The sequence below is a fragment of the Bufo bufo genome, chromosome 6, assembly GCF_905171765.1.
Source record: "Bufo bufo chromosome 6, aBufBuf1.1, whole genome shotgun sequence".
In the NCBI taxonomy this organism is placed as follows: Eukaryota; Metazoa; Chordata; class Amphibia; order Anura; family Bufonidae; genus Bufo; species Bufo bufo.
This window is the reverse complement of record NC_053394.1, coordinates 329,371,238-329,390,713: the sequence shown is the minus strand read 5'-3', so window position 1 is coordinate 329,390,713 and position 19,476 is coordinate 329,371,238. Positions and strand designations below refer to the sequence as shown.

Here is a 19,476-nt window from a genome sequence, read left to right as displayed (position 1 = left end):
TAGAGATAATGCAGCTGGATCCGTTCATAACGGATGCAGCCGGTTGTATTATCAAAAACGGAAACGTTTTTGCAGATCCCTGCTGGATCAGGCAAGAACGCAAGTGTGAAAGTAGCCCAACTTAGAAGCACTTTGCTGTGGGCAGTATACATTTGTAGCACATATATAAATGATCACCATATATTCCATGGCCTCTGTTCCATTGTGTTTCAGAGCACAAGCTCTTGCTGTCGTATATGGTTGTGGTATATATGAGATTTGCACACCTTAATAATAATATTATTATTATTATTATTAAGTTTTGGGGGTTCACTAACTTTTTAAAGACTGTAATCCCTGTGTTTATAGGTTGCTACATTTTTAAAATTTCCAGCTTAAAACCATATTTTTCGTCTTTCCAGTTCTGGTGATTTTATGAAGATCTTTGCATGTAAATATAGGCATATATGAACTCTGAATATGTTGAACGTTTACTTTTAAAGGGGTTATCCGAAACTGCTTCCCCTCACACGGAATATACTTACCCCGCTCCCTGCGCTGCTCACGGTCCCTGCACCTCCGCTGCTGCTTCTCCCCGTGTGCGGATGAAAACATGCGGTGTTGGGGGGGAGCAGCCAATGGCAGGCGGGGACGAGCCTTCCTAGCATCACCCGCGATACTAGGGAGGCTCGCCCCTGCCTGCCTTTGGCTGCTTCCCTTCCCCCCCCAATACCAGATGTTTTCATTTGTCCACGGGGAGGAGCAGCAGTGGTGGTGCGGGGACCAGGAGCGGAGCGGGGTAAGTATATTCCGTGTGAGGGCCCCGGCACATGGGGGGGGGGGGGGGGGGGGGGGCAGTTTATAGTTTCGGATAATCCCTTTAAGCAGTGAGGTCTGTATAACTTTCTGCTTGGGTCACACTTTTACCCACTAATATTAAAAGGTACCTGTCACCTAAAAACGCCTCCCAAACCACCAGCATTACCTTAAAGTAGCCAGCAGTATGTTCCTAAAGATCCATTTCTTCCTCCGGCCAGATGCACCAAAATCTTGAAAACAAACTTTAATCCCCTGCACGCGCTATGTAACAGAATAGTTTGAAGTCAAGGAGGCAGCGGCCTCCTCGATTCAAGTCAGGATAACCACAACCCCTTTCCCTGCCCCTTCACCTTTGATTGACAGCCGCGCACGTGAATGTCTGACGCGCACTCACACTTGGCCGGCTTTGCTGAACAGCCGAAAGCTATCGGCCGTCAATCAAAAGCGAAGAGGCAGGGAAAGTGGTTATCCTGACTTGAATCGAGGAGGCCGCTGCCCCCTTGCATCTGGCCGGAGGAAGAAATGGATCTTTAGGAACATACTGCTCGCTACTTTAAGGTAATGCTGATGGTTTGGGAGGCATTTTTTAGGTGACAGTTTCCCTTTAACTTTTATACCATTTTTTTTATACCATTTTTCTGAACAATTACACTTGGATGAAGTTTGTACAAGTTTGTTTCAAGGAATGGACCATAAAGTCATTATTTTGTATTGGTTATCCATGTTTTTCTGGCTCAAGCTTGGTTTTGGTTCGAATGTTAATACATCCTTTTTTCTTTTGTATTCTAGATGTGAAACCTTAATTTATGATCATGAAAATACAGAAAGAGCCACAGGTGAGTAATGATCTTTTTCAATGATTACACATAAAATTGGGTATTACAAATACATATTCAGGGTAGGCGCAACTCCGCTCTGCAACATGCCGATTTTGAGGCTGATTTCAACCGTCTGCATTTAAAGGGGTAAAATCTATTGTCAAAATCTGCAACAGAAGTTGACATTGCTGCTGATTAAATTTTGCACATGTTGATGAGAAATGCCATGTCATCCACATGGCTGTTATGGTAATCTGCTGTAGGTTTTCCATATACAATTTCCGTGTGGAAAGTCCACAGCATAGCCGCTACTTGTGCATTGACCCTTGAAGAGGAAAATTTATTTTCTGGTAGAAACACTGGTGGTCTGGTTGGTGCAGAACTGCTAGATAATATGGAATATAAGGGCCCCTTGACATGGCCTGATGTAACATGCGATTGTCAGGAAGGAAGTGTCAATGGCCATGCAGGACTTTCGTCTCCACTCAAAAATCATGTTCTGAGCGGACCCCGAACGGACCCCATTATAGTCTATGGGGTCTTTAGGCTCTGTTACGCTCAGTTAGGTCTCAGTTATCTGCAGAATCGGTCCTTTCCGTTCTCCTGCTCCCCAACGGAGCTGGAGAACGTAAAGGAGAAACAGTGATGTGAACGAGGCCTTACCCAAGTTCCCCAGACTGAGGGCTCTGGCCTAGCGACTCTGTTCTTATAGGGATTATCAACTTGGGCTTGTCCTTATGAGAGAACCCCTTTAAAGGGCTTTTCTGGCAGTGAAATATTAATGACCTGCCCTCAGGATAGGTCATCAGTATCTGATCAGTGGGGGTCCGACTCCTGACACTCTGCCGATCAGCTGTTTGAAGAGGCCACAGCGCTCTGGTGAGTGCTGCAGCCTCTTCCTAGGCCAGTGATGTCATGTTCATTGGTGACGTGGCCTGGGCATAGCTCAGTCCCATTCATGTGAATGTGCCTGGTCTGCAATACCAAATACAGTCATTATACAATGTACAATGCAGTGATTGACTTGCTCTGAGGAGGCTGCAGCACTCACAGGAGCGATGTGGCCTTCAAATAGCTGATTGGTGAAGGTCTAACCCCCCGATACCCCTGCCAATCAGATATTGATGACCTATCATGAGAAAGCTCCTTTAACTGTTCTGAATGATTACATGGAAATACCAGGACTTCTCTGCCGTATATTGTCCTGTGTCACTTACGTTTGATATTCTGAGTTTCTATGTGTATAACTGAAGGTATCTTGAGATTGAAAAGCTTATTTTTTATGTTTTTGTTGCCTTTGTGCATTTTTATCTTTATTGTAGTACTGATAATTGTTGCATGATCTCGCTGGAAAATTTACAACTGATGATTTTGTGAATAAAGAATGGCTGGAATTTCACAAGGTTTGTTTTTCTATGAAAAGTCCCGTGTGAGATAAGCACGTTCTATTATTTGCTGTCTTTCTCTCCTCTTTGCCAGCTACCCAGCCTGAAAGCACTTAGCTATTCACCAATGTCCAGTGCCTCAATATCCTGCGAGCGCCAGGTACTTGCCCCGTTTTCTGAATCTAGCCTTGAGGATTTCCACCCTGTGACACTTTTGGACACCCCATCTCGACTTCTGCCAGAGAATGAACTGTACCCTGGGCAAGAGACTTGTGAACTCAGCTCATTGACCAATCTGAATGGAATAGAGGACAGTGGAGGGGGTGGGACAGGTGTGAAGAAAAAACGGAAAAAAAAGGAACAGGGGGAGGAAAAGGAGACTAAACCAAAGAAAAAGAAGGAACCCAAGAAAGAGAAGGTCAAAGAACCTAAGAAAGTGAAGGAGCCCAAAGAGGCCAAGGAACCTAAGCAACCCAAGAACCCCAAGGAACCGAAAAAGCCTAGGAAGCCGAAGGAGCCAAAACCTCCGAAAGAAAAGAAGGTGAATTCTGACACGGTTGCTAAAACCAAATCTAAGAAAACAAGGTGAGCTCATTCCTTAAGACCCTCTTCTTTTCTAAGCTTAGGCTACATTGACATGACTGAAAAATGGTTGTGCGACTACCGTTTTGTAATGACCATCACACGGCTGTTTTTAGAACCATTTGAAGTCAATAATGCTGCCGTATTTTATTTTTTATTTTTTTATGGCCAGTGAATAGCAGCCATTAAGAACAGGACATTAGTGTTGAGCGAACTTGTGTTTTAAGTTCGGCGTCTAAAGTTCGAGTTCAGGTTATCGAAGTATCCCGTTATGGATTCTAAATTCCGTTATGGTCCATGGTAGCGGAATCCATAACTGGATACTTCGATAACCCAAACTTTAGACGCCGAACTTAAAACACAAGTTCTCTCAACACTACAGGACATGTCTTATTTTTGGTTGTTTTCATGGTCAGATGGACCCTGTTGAATCAATGGGACCATTTTTAACAGTCATTTAGACAGTATTAGGGTTAAAATAAAAAAATTACCTCATCCACTTAATGCACAGAGGCAGTCGCTCCTCTCTTGATACAGAAGGACCTGCACTCCCAACATGAAGATGTAACCATGCGCTCCCTGTATGATCACTGGTATTGCAGGCCCTTCTGCATCAAGTGTAGAACAACTGTCCCTGAACATGCAGGTGGACATTATTAACGTTGGGGGCCACTGTGGAGAACATTAGTAATGCTGGGGGCCACTATGGGAGATATTGTGCAGAGTTTGGTATTTAAATAAAAAAAAGTCATACACATGACATGGATCAGCAAAAAATTAAATAAAAAAACAATGGCATCAATGTGACGTCCGTGTTGCATTCGTTTTTTTGCGGATCCATTGTAAAAATGCTTATCCTTGTAGACAAAATGGACACGAATAGGACATGTTCTATTTTTCTGCAGAACGGACTTGCAGATATATGGATACGGAATGCACACGGAGTCATTTTTTTTTTTTTCCGGCCCCATTGAAATAAATGGTTCCGCAAACGGACCCCCCAAAAAAACGGACACAGACAAAAAATACATTTGTGTGCATGAACCTTTAAAAACAGATCTAAAACGACCAGAAAATGAATGCAAAATGGGTTGAAAAATGACCATGAAAAACAGATAGTGTGTCCGTTTTTCATGGGCCTTTTTTCATTTTGTTTGAATGTAGCCTAAGACTATGTCGCATTTTCTTCTGTACAATTGTAATGATCATTGCACGGTTTTAATTTATCATGTATCTGCAAATTGTACGCTCATACTGGTTTTCTGGCCAGATACTTCCCTTACTCTGCAGCCAGATGTTAGCTCTAAATTTGCCCATACACATTCAGTAGCTGTCTGCTGAATGATCGCTCGGTGACAGCTCTCTCTCTCGTCTCCCTCCCGGCTTCCCCATACACATGTTCGGCTGAGCGCGTCTGTGTATGCTGTGGGGAGAGCAGAGAAAGCCGCTGCCAGACGGTTCTGGCGGCTTCTTATCTCCCAGGAGAACAAAAACGCAATGAAGGGCAGAAAATGTCCACTAAAAAGAAATCTTTGTTCTGCGTTTCACAAGCTCCTGTAGACTTGCAGTTAGCATCTGAAGGCGGCATTTTGTGACAAAATAAATGCAGCAAAAAAATAAATAAAAAGACACTGAAAACAAGGGCTACAAAAAACACAAAGCGTCAGCAAAACGAAAACTAGGTGTGAAACCAACCTTATAGGGGTTATCCAAGCATATGAAAATTGTCTCGATATCTGTGCGTGTCTGTATCTACATGCTCATAACATTCATGCTTGGATGCAGAACATATTTATAGACCTCGAGAGACTCCATCTAGAAATTTCATGTTTGGTGTATTGTGGTCAGGTAGATGAACCTTCTTGGAGGAATATGGTAGTGCGAGACGAGATGCAGTGGGGCCCCAGTATCCACTGGGGATGGGCCCCAGGACTCGGCAGCACCACTCTTACACTTTTGGGGCATTATTAAGTAAATTAAAGAGGACCTGTCACCTTTCCTGACATGTTTGTTCTAATAGCTTCCTGCATTCCCCATGTAATAACAATTCTGGAGCCTCTGTTCTTATGTCTGTATGTTGTGCCATTCCTTTATTATTTCTACTAGAAGTTATGAATGAATTGACAGCAGTCTGCAGTAAGGGTACAGAGGGGAGGTAAGCAGTTAGGGGGGGTGTAACTGCACAGACTCACTCTATCCAATCAGTGCTGTCATTTTCAGACTGTGCAGGTACAGACACCCAACTGGTTACCTCCCCTCTATACCCTTACTGCAGACTGCTAGCAATTAATTCGTAACTTCTAGTAGAAATAATAAAGGAATGACACAACACAGAGCCATAAGAATAGATGCTCCACAATTGTTATTACATGGGGAATGCATGAAGCTATTAAAACTGGCGTGTCAGGAGAGGTGACCGTTCCTCTTTAAAGGGGTTTTGTCACTTCTGCAAATAGCATTTATCATGTAGAGGAAGTTAATACAGGCCCTTACTAATGCATTGTGATTGTCCATATTCCCTCCTTTGCTGGATAGATTAATTTTTCCATCACATTATACACTGCTCATTTTCATGGTTACGACCACCCTGTAATCCATCAGTGGTGGCCGTGCTTGCACACTATAGGAAAAAGCACCAGCCTATGTGCTCTCCTACGGTCCCGGTCACCAGAAAGTCCGGCATTTTTTCCTATAGTGTGCAAGCACGACCACCACTGATGGATTGCAGGGTGGTCGTAACCAAGGATACGAGCAGTGTATAATGTGATGGAAAAATTTATCCAGCCAGCAAGAGAGGCAATATGGACAATCCCAATACATTAGTAAGTGGCTTGTATTAACTTTCTCTACATGATAAATGCTAAAAGTGACAAAACCCCTTTTAACCCGCTAACTGTTTTGCCGCAGTCCAGCTCCAGCAGTGGGAAAGGTAGCTAACTGGAGGGGGAGGGCTGCTTTAGATGCTGCTATCTCCTGAATGGTAGCAGCTAGAAACATACAAATGGTCCTGTTTGAAAGTTGACATGCCAAGCTTCCAAGCATAATGAAAGAAATATGTTCAGTAATCTGGATGCTGTGAAAGTAAAAACAGGTTTTACCAGTGATTATTCCCGACTCAATTTCCAACAGTGATTTCTTCTCAGTTGCTTGGACTTTAGCTGTACCCTGGACTGTCAGCTTTCAAACAAGACCACTTGCATGTTTCTAGCTGCTACCATTCAGGAGATAGTTAGCTACTTTTCCCACTGCCAGATCTGGAATCGGGCAAAACCGTTAGGCCCTGCAATACTGTGAGATTTCATCTGATAACTGAGGCGGCACATCATTTAAATCATGAACATTTACACCCTGTTCATCTGTGGTTAAGTAACTTGCAGATACTGAAACAGGCGGTGGGGGTGGGAGGGGGTTGCTCATTACCCCCTTGACAAACACCACGTAAAGGCTGATTCACACAACTGTGATGGATCTGGGAAACACGATCCATGTACCGAACAAGCTGCATCATAGTGTTCTATAATAGTTATTAAATATAAGAAAAAGAACTGGATCGCACATCCTCAATACTATGCTTTTATCCAACTGCTTCTCAGCATAATTAATGCCGCTTCTCAGCATAATTAACGCCGCTTCTCAGCGCAATTAATGGTATACTGCCCCCTATGTTGCACATTGTACATGAGGCATTAGTATACAATTTTATCAAAAAGCATAGACCCACTCACTGCGACAAGGTTGCCTCTTTGAATGGGACCCTAACCTAAAGTTGGGGCAGTACTGCACGGCGACCACCAACGCAGCAGCACCGCCCCAGCAGGCAGCAGGACCCAGAAGCCAAACAGCACCCCCGCTGTCTGGCAAAGCCACCTTGGGACTGGGCCCCACCAACCAGTCAGGACAGCACCAAAGCAAAAAATGGCCGCTGTGCAGTACTGCACCATGTGAACAGGTGTGGAACCGACCCCACCACATGCTCTCACCATGTGAACAGGTATGGAACTCACCCTATCACATACTCTCAGGAACTCCAACTGAGAGGTAGGAATTTGTACCCTTATGCAGACTCCTGCTAATTAAAAGCACCTGGGCTGAATGGGGAGGAGTGCTGATACCAGTGGGGGGAAGAATATGGATTATACAATGTATTAAATATAAGAAAAAGAACTGGATCGCACATCCTCAATACTATGATTTTATCTAACTGCTTCTCAGCATAATTAACGCCAATTCTCAGCGCAATATATCGTATACCTACCCCTATGTTGCATATTGTACATGAGCAAAGCCACCTTGGCACTGGGCCCCACCAACCCGTCAGGACAGCACCAAAGCAAAAAATGGCCGCTGTTCTATAATAGTTAGTTTCTCTGTGCTCTGCTGCACATAATGATGCGGGTACAGTACGTTAGACCCCCGATCAGATAGGAACTGACTGTGTCGTAAAACACTGATGCAGTCAGTTCGGGTCAGGGGAAGAGCGGTTGATTCGGGAGATACGGCCAACACACGGACCTTGCTTCCCGGACCTATCGTGGTCGTGTGAATCAGCCCTAACAGAGTGATGTTCTGGTCCCTTTGCCTTGCTGCCTGTTAAGGTATGTGGTGAGTTTGATGGTACAGCACTCTATTGCCTGCAGTACCTTCATCAGGATGATTCCCTGTCACAGAAAACCCCAGAAAATAGTGCTTATATTCCCTGTACTGAAGTGTCCTTCAACTACCTCCTGAGCTGTGATAGTCAGAGAGCTGCAGCAGAAAGGGCACGACGCCTGAGCTGCAGCAGAAAGGGCACGGCGCCTGAGCTGCAGCAGAAAGGACTAAGGTGCTAGCTTAAAATAAATGTAGCAGAGCCAATAAATTAGATCTGTGGATCCATGTGAGGTACAGGGCTGGTTCTAGCTTCAGACAGAGATGCCATGTACTAGATTATATATTATTTTTATTGTTTACATTAATCATGGGATAAGCCCTTTGGGAAACTGCATTTGAAAATGGATAACGTTTTTGGTAGACTCAAAGTGATTTTGAAAAAATATTGTTTCTCGCACATTCCATTGGGGGACACAGACCATGGGGGACACAGACCATGGGTATAGCCTAGGTCATTACTAGGAGGATACACTATGCAAATAAAAAAAGAAAGCTCATCCTCCCTGGGCTATACCCCCATGTTCCACCGGGAGGACCCCAGTTCTTGCTTAGTGTCGGATCACCGTTTATTTTTTTGCTGTGGACGCAGGGTCGCAATTCTGCTTCCCTGGTCTCTTGGTGGAGCAAGCGCCGGGGTCGAATTGACGTCCCCAGCTACCTCCCACCCTCCCCCAGAAGTTAAGTGGAACCGGGCTCGATCTGCAGCCCCGGCGGCCTAACAGATTCGGGGTCACCTTCCTGCCCCCCTCCAGATCACTGCCACTCCTTGTGCCAGCTGACTGAGAGGTGACTTCCGCTGGTGTGGATTTGAGGGCGAAGACTACAGGACGCAGATAAGTACACTGCCTCCCCTGTCTCCCGGTATGACTTCCCGGCTTCCCTCGGCGGTGTCTAGGGGTCGGTCTCTCCTACCCTTCCGTCAGCCGCGTCTTATTATTTTAATATTTCCTGAGTGCAGGTTTCGCGCCTCCTGACGCGATTTGTGGGCGGCGCTCTGTCTTCTGCTACTTCCGGCTCAGCGCTCTCGGGTGCTCCGGCTCCACTCTTCCCGCTTGCGTGCTGCAAGAATGGTAGGTGACCATGGCCCCTTCCATTGCTGGATTACCGCCATCATGCCAAAACCTGGGGCCTCACAAAAATCCCTCTGGGGCTATGTAAGGTTTGCTGCTTACCACTTTCGGTCTCTGGATCCTGTGACTCTTGCCTTGCCTCTGGACAGGATCATCCTCTCAACCCTCCTCCCCCTCTCACTCAGCCCAGTCCTCCCTCCGCCCTGTCGGAGCCCGCGGAACCCGCCTATGCCTCTGCCATTTCTAGGGCGGCCGCTGACTTAGCCCAAGTCTCTCGGGCCCAGTGGTTCCCACAGAGGACGCTCAACCACTAAGAGGCAGCGTACACAGCAGCATCCTTCCTCGGATGATTCTGCTTCCCCTCCTCGCCTAGAGGCCCGTTCAGACACTTCCCCTGCTCGCAGGGAACATAGATCGGAAGGGGAAAGATCCAGTTCTGACGAGGACACAGAGCTGGAGCCCTCGCCCAAACTGTCCACTATGGTGGCAGACTTGGTGGCGGCGGTCCGGGATACGTTTGATATCCAGGGGGAATCTCCTTCCGCTGGTAGCCAGGAATTCCCTCTTTTCCACTCGAGGAAACCTAAAACGGTTGTATTCCCCATACATGGCGAGTTCGACAAGGTCCTCTCTAAGGCCTGGGACCGCCCGAATCACCGGTTTTCTGCCACGAAATGTATGGATACCCTTTATCCTTTTCCTGTAGAAAATGTGCAGCAGTGGTCTTCTCCTGCTAAGGTTGACCCGCCGGTGGCCAGATTGGCTAAGAATACGGCCATTCCTATCTTGGACGGTTCGTCCCTACGGGATGCAGTTGACAGGCGTTTGGATTCTCTGTCAAAAGCCATCTTCACTGGACTGCGGCCCGGTTTTGCCTCGGCCTGGGTATCCAGAGCGCTTTCCGTATGGTTGCAGCGCTACCATCAGGACCTGGCGGAGCAGGATGCCTCTGCGGACACCTTAAATTTTGTCCTCCAGATGTCTCAGGCGACGAAGTTTCTCTGCGAAACTTCCTTTGATGTTAGCATTCTTTTTGCGCGTATCTCGGCCCTTTCGGTCACTCAGCGTAGAGAAGTCTGGTTGAAGGTTTGGGACGCTAACGCTTCCTCTAAGCGTTCCCTCCCTAACCTCCCCTTTTCCGGTTCCAGGCTTTTTGGTGCTAAGCTTGACGAGATCATCTCGGACGCGACGGGGGGCAAGAGTACCAACCTGCCCCAATCTAGATCCAAGCGCACCTTTTGGAGGTCGGTCCTCCGGTTCTAGGAACCAGTTCTTTCGTCGCTTCTCGTCTTCCAAATCTGCGGCTGCCCCCTTCCAGGGTGGCTCTCAAGACTCCCGTAAGAAACCTGCCTTTAAGCCCCAGCCTTCCTGGCGCCCGCGGCCACAATCAGCCCGCCCTGCTGCTCCCAAGCAGTCTTCCGCCTGAAGGGGCGCCCCCCACCTCTTACGGTGGGGGGCCGATTGCTCTCCTTTCAACAGGTCCGGAGAGATCATATCCAGGACGCCTGGGCCCTGGAAATTGTAACATCTGGTTACAAAATAGAATTTGCTTCCAGGCCTCCGGAGCGTTTCTTCTCCTCTTGGGTTCCGGGGGATCCGGTCCGGGCCTCGGCTCTTTTGCAGGCGGTCTCTTCCCTTTTGGACAGGGGAGTGATTGTTCCAGTTCCCTTGGAGGAGCAAGGCACAGGTTTCTACTCCAACCTGTTCGTGGTGCCAAAGAAGGAGGGATCGGTGCGTCCTGTTCTAGATCTGAAGCTGTTGAACAGGTCTCTGCGGGTCGGGAGGTTCCGGATGGAGTCCCTCCGATCCGTTATTGCTTCTCTTCTTCCAGGGGAATTCCTCGCGTCGGTGGACATACAAGACGCCTATTTGCATGTCCCTATAGCAGAATCTCACCACAGGTTTCTGCGCTTCGCTGTCGGCGGGCAGCATTACCAGTTTGTCGCCCTGCCCTTTGGACTGGCTATGGCCCCTCGGGTATTTACTAAGATCTTGGCGCCGCTCTTGGCGCTTCTCCGTACCAGGGGCATATCTCTGTTGCCCTATCTGGACGACATGCTGATAAAGGCTTCCTCCCTTCCCCAGGCCAGGGACAGCATCCAGATCACGGTTCAGACTGGAGCAGTTCGGCTGGCTGATCAATGCCCAGAAGTCATCTCTTCTCCCCTCACAGAGGTTGACCTTCCTAGGGATGGTTCTGCACACCACGGCAGCTCGTGTATTCCTTCCGAGTTCCAAGTCCTCTCGAATTCAGGAATCGGTATCTCTCCTACTGCGCTCCCGACGACTCTCCATCCAGGAGTCCATGAGGGTTCTGGGGCTGATGGTGGCCTCCTTCGAGGCCGTCCCCTTTGCCCAGTTTCACACTCGGCCTCTACAGCGGGCGATTCTGTCCTTTTGGGACAGGACGTCGCGTGGTCTGACATCTCGAGTCCGTCTGCCTCCTCGGGTTCGGGCGGACCTCTTGTGTTGGCTGTTCCCCCAAAACAGCTGTCGCTGTCACCACCGACGCTAGCCTCCTAGGTTGGGGTGGTGTTCTACAGATCCGGACGGTGCAGGGGCTTTGGTCGGCGGAGGAGGCCTGCCTTCCGATCAACGTGCTGGAGCTCAGAGCAATTTTCCTCTCCCTTTCTCACTGGACTTATCTCCTGGCAGGTCTCCCGGTAAGGGTCCAGTCGGACAATGCCACCTCCGTGGCTTACGTCAACCACCAGGCAGGACCCGCAGCCGGACGGTGATGCAGGAGGCGGAGACCCATGTTCCAGTACTGTCGGCAGTGTACATCCTGGGGATCGACAATTGGAAGGCGGACTTTCTCAGCCGCAACACGGTGGATCCAGGAGAGTGGTCCTTAAATCCGGAAGTTTTCGAGGACATCTGTCGCCCGGGTGTCGACCTGATGGCGTCCAGGCTCAACAACAAGGTTACCACGTTTCTAGCCAGTGCTCGCGACCCGGAGGCGTACGGCGTGGACGCGCTGGTGTCTCCGTGGCGAGGCTTCCCTCTCCTTTATGTCTTTCTGCCTCTGCTACCGAAGGTCCTTCGCAAGATCACATTGGAAGGGATTCCGACCATTCTCATCGCCCCCGATTGGCCGCGCCGCGCCTGGTTCTCGGACGTCACTCGGATGCTGGCAGACATGCCATGGCCTCTTCCTCTCAGGGAGGATCTACTGTCTCAAGGACCGCTCTTCCACCAGAATTTACGGTCGCTGCGTTTGACGGCGTGGCTGTTGAGACCGCCATCCTGAAGAAGAGGGGCTTCTCGGACTCTGTGGTGAAGACCATGATCAAGGCCAGAAAACCAGTTTCATCCCGTATATACTATCGTACCTGGAAGGCCTTTCTTGTCTTTTGTGAGAAACTGGGCGTTTTTCCCCTTCGTTTCTCGGTTCCGGTGGTCCTCTCCTTTCTCCAGTCGGGTCTTGAGATGGGGATGTCGTTGAGCTCTCTGAAGGGTCAGGTCTCTGCTCTGGCCATTTTCTTTCAGCGATCCCTGGCTCTGATCGGTCCAGTGAGGACCTTCCTACAAGGGGTGGTGCATTCGGTCCCTCCGTATGTTCCTCCCCTGCCCCCCTGGGACTTGAACTTGGTTCTGTCTTCCCTCCAGGCGGCTCCCTTTGAACCTTTGAGGGAGGTTTCTTTGAATTTTCTCACCTGGAAGGTGGTCTTTTTGGTGGCGATCACCTCGATCAGGAGGGTATCGGAGCTGGCCGTGCTTTCCTGTAGGGAGCCCTTTTTGGTCTTCCATCAGGATAAGGCGGTGCTGCGTCCGCTCCCTTCATTTTTGCCCAAGGTGGTCTCCGCCTTCCACCTTAATGAAGATATAGTCCTGCCCTTTTTTTGTCCATCTCCGGCGAACCGCAAGGAGCGCGCTCTCAATTCCCTGGACGTTGTCCGGGCCCTGCGTGTGTACCTGTCGGTTACTGCCTCTTTCCGCCGTACGGATTCCCTTTTCGTGATTTCGGAAGGGCCTCGTAATGGTCTGGCGGCTTCCAAGGTCTCGGTAGCACGATGGATTCGGTCGGCTATTGCCACGGCTTATCGTGCCCGTGGCAGGGTTTCCCCAGCTGGGGTTACCGCGCACTCCACCAGGACGGCCTCCTGGGCTAGGCGTTATCGCGCCTTGGCATCTCAACTTTGTAAGGCAGCCACCTGGTCTTCCTTGCATACCTTTACAAAGTTTTACCAGTTGCACTCTTTGGCATCGGCTGATGCTGTCCTTGGGCTCAAGGTATTGCAGGCGGTGGTTCCTGTTTGACCACTGGGCGTTTTCTCCTGGAGGTGCTGGTTTTTTCCCACCCCATGGACTGCTCTAGGACGTCCCATAGTCTGTGTCCCCCAATTGAATGTGCGAGAAAAGGAGATTTTTTGTGAAATTCACCTGTAAAATCTTTTTCTCGTCTTTTCCATTGGGGGACACAGCTCCCTCCCATTCTTACCTGTTGTAGGAAGGGTTGGTTTAGTTCTTTGGGTCCTGAAGGTTTTCGGTCTGATGGCGGTATTCCGTTGTTCTGGTCTCTATGGCTTTGGTCTCCTCCTCCTACTGCTTTTGCACGCACTGGGGTCCTCCCGGTGGAACATGGGGGTATAGCATAGTGTCTCCTTATTTGCATAGTGTCTCCTCCTAGTAATGACCTAGGCCAGTGGTGGCGAACCTATGGCACTTGCACCTTGGAAAAAGTCTATGGTGTACCAATATGCCTTAGACTTTTCCTGCCATTCATCAGTGCAGGGCGAGCTATGGACAGCACAGGCAGTGCAGTGAATGTAGTAAGGCTATTATAGCTAAATGATAAAGTACATGGAGAATATACTATATTGGACTGTAATATTCAGGTTAAATTGTCGTGTTGGCACTTTGCGATAAATAAGTGGGTTTTGGGTTGCAGTTTGGGCACTCGGCCTCTAAACGGTTTGCCATCACTGACCTAGGCTATACCCATGGTCTGTGTCCCACAATGGAAAAGACGAGAAAAAGATTTTACAGGTGAGTTTCACAAAAAATCTCCTTTTCAAATGTGCCCTTTAAAGGGGAACCTTTTGAAGGGGCAGAAGCACTGCTCAGAGATCTCTGCTCCTTCAGCTTTCATCGCCTCTGTTCAGCTTTTCAAGTGGAGTATGGATCCATAGGAAGTATATGGGATCCGCACTCACACGTTCAAAAAGCCGAACAGAGACGATAAAAGCCCCTTTTCTTATTTCAATAATGGTTTATTTACCCTTTTAAAGGGAACCTGTCACCTGGATTTTGGGTATATAGCTGAAGACATGGGCTGCTAGATAGCACATCCGCAATACCCAGTCCCCATAGCTCTCTGTGCTTTTATTGTGTCAAAAAAACGATTTTATGTTTAAATGAGGCTACTAACGTTTCCAGAGCCCAGCCACGCACATTGTGAAGGAGCCCAGCACCGCCCGCATACTCCGAATCTCCTACTTGCTCCCCGACGTCACAAAGCTAGAGCGCTGTAATCTCGCGATGCGCAAGCTAGCGCATGCGCAGTGTCGGCATAGTGTTCCTTCCCTGCTCTGGCATCAGCCTCAGGGAACAAACTGCGCATGCGCTAGCTTGCGCATTGCGGGATTACGGCACTCTAGCTTTGTGACGTTCGGAGCAAGGAGGAGATTCGGACGATGCGGGGCGGTGCTGGGCTCCTTCACAGTGGGCGTGGCTGGGCTCAGAGTCAGAGAACGCTGGACTCCTCTCTGAAGCATGGAGGAGACAGGACTCATCTAAGGTCAATTTACATATTTATAAAATCGTTGTTGTTTTTTGACACAATATAAGCACACAGAGCTATGGGGACTGGATATTGCAGATGTGCTAGTGGCGATCTAGCAGCCCATGTGCTTAGCTCTATACCCAAAATCTTTAGCGGTTAGTGGTGTCATTTTTCTGTTCAGGAAGATCTCTGTATGGTTTGAGTAGACAAATATTCCCAAGCCACTTGAAATAAAATGATTGGGACTGTGAACGTAAAAATGTACATTGGCTGTATTACTGTAATGAATAATTCTTGTTACCTGTGCAGCAAAGAACAGGGGCCAACTCCAGTGGAGAAAAAGAAGAAAGGGAAGAGGAAAGCAGAATCATGTGAAGACACCCTGGAGGGGGAGCTCTCCATGTTAAACTCGGGATCTCAGAGCACAGAGGAGTCCGAGTCTCTCGACAGTCAGGTACATGTATATTGGTGGTCTGTACAGCACATGTATATTGGTGGTCTGTACAGCACATGTATATTGGTGGTCTGTACAGCACATGTATATCGGTGGTCTGTACAGAACATGTATATCAGTGGTCTGTACAGCACATGTATATTGGTGGTCTGTACAGAACATGTATATCAGTGGTCTGTACAGCACATGTATATTGGTGGTCTGTACAGCACATGTATATTGGTGTGTTCCTCTGGTCTGTACAGCACATGTATATTGGTGGTCTGTACAGTAAATGTATATTGGTGGTCTGTACAGTAAATGTACATTTGTCTGTACAGTGCATGTATATTGGTGGTCTGCATATGTATATTGGTGGTCTGCATATGTATATTGGTGATCTGTATATGTATATTGGTGTGTTACTCTGGTCTGTACAGTACATAAGACAACAGGCTTTCCAGACCCGTCAGAATGAAATAATTAACCTAATATGGCTGCATTTTACTAGCTTTATATATTTTATATTCACAATCTCAGTGGATATATGGCCACAAATTCACGGCTCCTCTATTCACCTCTATAGGAGTCTCAGAAGTGGGCCCTGCATTTATCAGACCTTTATGACATATCCTCTGAATATGCCATACATATCTAAAATGGGAAAGCCCCCTTTAAAGTGAACCTCTAAGGTAAATCCTGTCAGGACTCCTAGAAGAGACAATGAGAGTCCTGCTGCCCCTGCCTTCAATATACACACACTGATATGATACAGGGAGAGTTGTCAATCATTGTGTGTGGGCGGGGTTATCAGGACTCTTACTGTCTCTCCTAGGAGTCCTGTCAGGATTTACACATTGTACTCAGAAATCCTTTTCCAAATCATATAAACCTACCGGTATATATCACAGATCTCGGCTTCTCTCAGGCTCACGTTAAAGACCTGTATCCCACACACTAATGTGTGTCAGTAGGTATGCAATTTCTTAAACAACGCCAAGGTACTGATGTGATCCTAGATCAGGGATCAAAATTATAATAACTATTCCCTGCTATGCTCTCTGACCTGTGCAAAGGTCAGAAGGGAGTAGATAAGCTTTGACAATCGCCTATTGTGAATGGTGTATCATGTCTTATCTATACACAGAGGTGATAACATTACAGGCAGGATTAGAATGCCTGATAAGCAGATAACTGCAGTAAAATGATCTGTACAGACCAAGAAGGGGCACCTATTATTAAGCTTAGTGGCCAGTGCAAAAACTGATGGTTTCATCAAAAATTCTTTAATAGTATGTTAAACATAAAAACTGGATATAAACAATAGGTCATTTTTTTGATCACACATTCCCTTTAAGTACAGAGTAGTCCATACTGTTCTCTTAGTCTGTACTTTATCACTTGGCTATAACTGCCTGCTGTTCATTCATCCCAGACTTCACCAAGAGGCTTATTAACCCTAGCCAATGTCCAGGGTCTTTATTAATCTGAGGGAACCCCATCTTGCTAGAAAATATGCAAATTGTCTGTGCACATTTTTTTGAGGGCTATGTGCAGGTATATTCAGAAGTTGCATTGAAGTTGTAGTCTATGAAAATGTAGCAATTTAACCCCCTTCCTTTTGGGTCTTTAAAGATGGTGTCCGCTCCTCAGCCGCTAATGACCACGATCGGCAGTAATGCTGTCCGCAGACATTTAATTTCTCATATGCCATGGTCAAATGTGACCACTGCGTCTGAAAGGGCTAAAACCCAGAAGCGCGTGCTTCCGGGGTAGGCCGTTCTAGGCTTCCAGGCTCATTACTTGTATATTACAGTTCAGGCACACGAGCAAGTTTTCCACGCGGGTGCAATTCGTGACTTGAACGCATAGCACCCGCACTGAATCATGACAATGGGTCTGTGTACATTTTTTTTTACGCATCAGTTCTGCGTTGCGTGAAAAATGCAGCATGTTCTATATTCTGCGTTTTTCACGCAGCCCTGGCCCCATAGAAGTGAATGGGGCTTCAGTGAAAAACGCATTACATCTGGAAGCAAGTGCGGATGCGATGCGTTTTTCACTGATGGTTGCTAAGAGATGTTGTTTGTAAACGTTGAGTTTTTTGTCACGTGCGTGAAAAATGCATCAAAACACATTGCACCCGCGTGGAAAAAAAACTGAACAACTGAATTCAATTGCAGACAAAACTTGCTTGCAAAATGGTGCGAGTTTCACTGAACGCATCCGGACCTAATCCGTCACACTCGTGTGAAAGAGGCCTAAGATAGTGATTCTTGTATAGCATAATAGAGCAAATTCCATTATTCTATACAAATTGCAGTCTGATGATTGCAAGTCGGGGTTAGGGCTGAAACTATTACTCAATTGAATAGAGTAATTCAACACAAATAAATCCTCAGAAATTTTTTTGCATCGGGGATTCGTTTGTGTCATGTGACCACAGAGCAGAGTTAAGCACTTGCTATTACTCACCGCTCCGTGGTCACCTGCCGGCCTGTACCGCGCTGCACTGTATCCTTCCTGACACATCTTCAGGTCATAGTGCACGCAAGTACGATTACAGTGATACCAAATACATAGAGTTTTTTTTTTACGTTTTAAAAGGAAAAAAATGTTTTTGAATAACTTTTATATATATATTTTTTTCTGTGGAGTTGTGTGACGGCTTGATTTTTGCGGGATGACTTGTATTTTTCATTGGTATCAATTTGAAGTAAATGACGCTTTTTGATTGCTTGTTATTAAGTTTTTTTGGTGGCAACTAAGAATAAATGAGCAATTCTGTCACAGGCTCGTCACCGGAAGGCAGCGCGATTCCTTCCTTAGGCATCGCGCTGCCTTCCATGCCATCGGGTCCCCCCTACAGCCACATGGGGACCAGATGGCATCGCGGCCGCAAACCGCAGGTAAAGCCGCAAACTGCAGGTCTGAATTGACCTGCGGTTTGCGGCGATCGCCGACACGGGGGGCGGCGGTGATCGGAAATACACAGGACGTACCCGTACGCCTTGTGTCCTTAAGTACCAGGTGTCCTGAAGAGGTTAAAATGCAATGCAGTATACCTATAGTGGCAATGCTATACTGACAGAGAGGCGCAGCCTGCTGGAAATTACTCAAGGCTGGTCTGGGGCCTACATGAGACCCCAGCCAGCCTTCACACACATCGGCATCCCACGATCGCATTTGTGGGGTGCCGATGGGAGACAGAGGGAGCTCCCTCTGTCAGCACTTTACATGCGACGGGCGCCATTGCCCGCGGCTTGTAAAGTGTTAAACAGCTCGGATCGGCACTCCTGCCGGTCTGAGCTGTTAGAGCAGGGTCGCGGCTCTCATGGTTACGACCACCCTGCAATCCAGCAGTGACCGTGCTTGCACACTATAGGAAAAATCACTGGCCTATGTGCAGTCCCACAGTCCCGGCCACCAGAGAGGCTAGTGTATTTTCCTATTGAGTGCAAACACGACCACCACTGATGGATTGCAGGGTGGTTGTAACCATGGAAACGAGCAGTGTATAATGTGATGGAAAAATAAATCCAGCTAGTAAGTGCCTTGTATTCACTTTCTCTACATGATAAATTCGATTTGCTCAAGTGAGACTACCCCTTTAACTGGTGTAAAGAAAAACTGGCTTTGTTTTCCATAGTAACCAATCAGATCCCATCTTATATTTTTCAGAGCTCCTTTGGAAAATGAAAGGTGGAATCTGATTAGTTGCTATGGGCAACTAAGCCAGTTTTACTTTACATCAGTTTTGCTAAATCTTCCCTTAAAGGGGTTCTCCGGGATTTAAGAAAATGAAAATACTTAAATATTACTTCATTATAAATATATTCCCAAATACCGTACATTAGTTATAATGGCTTGTTTTGTCTGGGGAGCAATCATTAGGAAAACAAAATGGTCGCTGTCCTATTAATACACACAAAACCTTCACAATGCTTTGCTAAAGAGCTGCCTCATCCTCCTCTCTGCTCTATTTGTCAGGGATTATGATCCTGAATACAGTTTA

At 47.4% G+C, this 19,476-nt stretch overlaps 1 protein-coding gene across 3 annotated transcripts in view; it reads left to right on the top strand.

Moving 5' to 3' along the window:
• CHD6 (chromodomain helicase DNA binding protein 6) overlaps positions 1 to 19,476 on the top strand; it is a 188,699-nt gene that overhangs the window by 59,002 nt on the left and 110,221 nt on the right. For all 3 annotated transcript variants that reach the window (XM_040435016.1, XM_040435018.1, XM_040435017.1), the window contains 3 exons: positions 1,588 to 1,634; positions 3,096 to 3,586; positions 15,338 to 15,482. In XM_040435016.1, coding sequence (XP_040290950.1) covers positions 1,605 to 1,634; positions 3,096 to 3,586; positions 15,338 to 15,482 — 666 coding nt within the window. In that variant the 5' untranslated portion in view covers positions 1,588 to 1,604. The remainder of the gene's footprint in view (positions 1 to 1,587; positions 1,635 to 3,095; positions 3,587 to 15,337; positions 15,483 to 19,476) is intronic.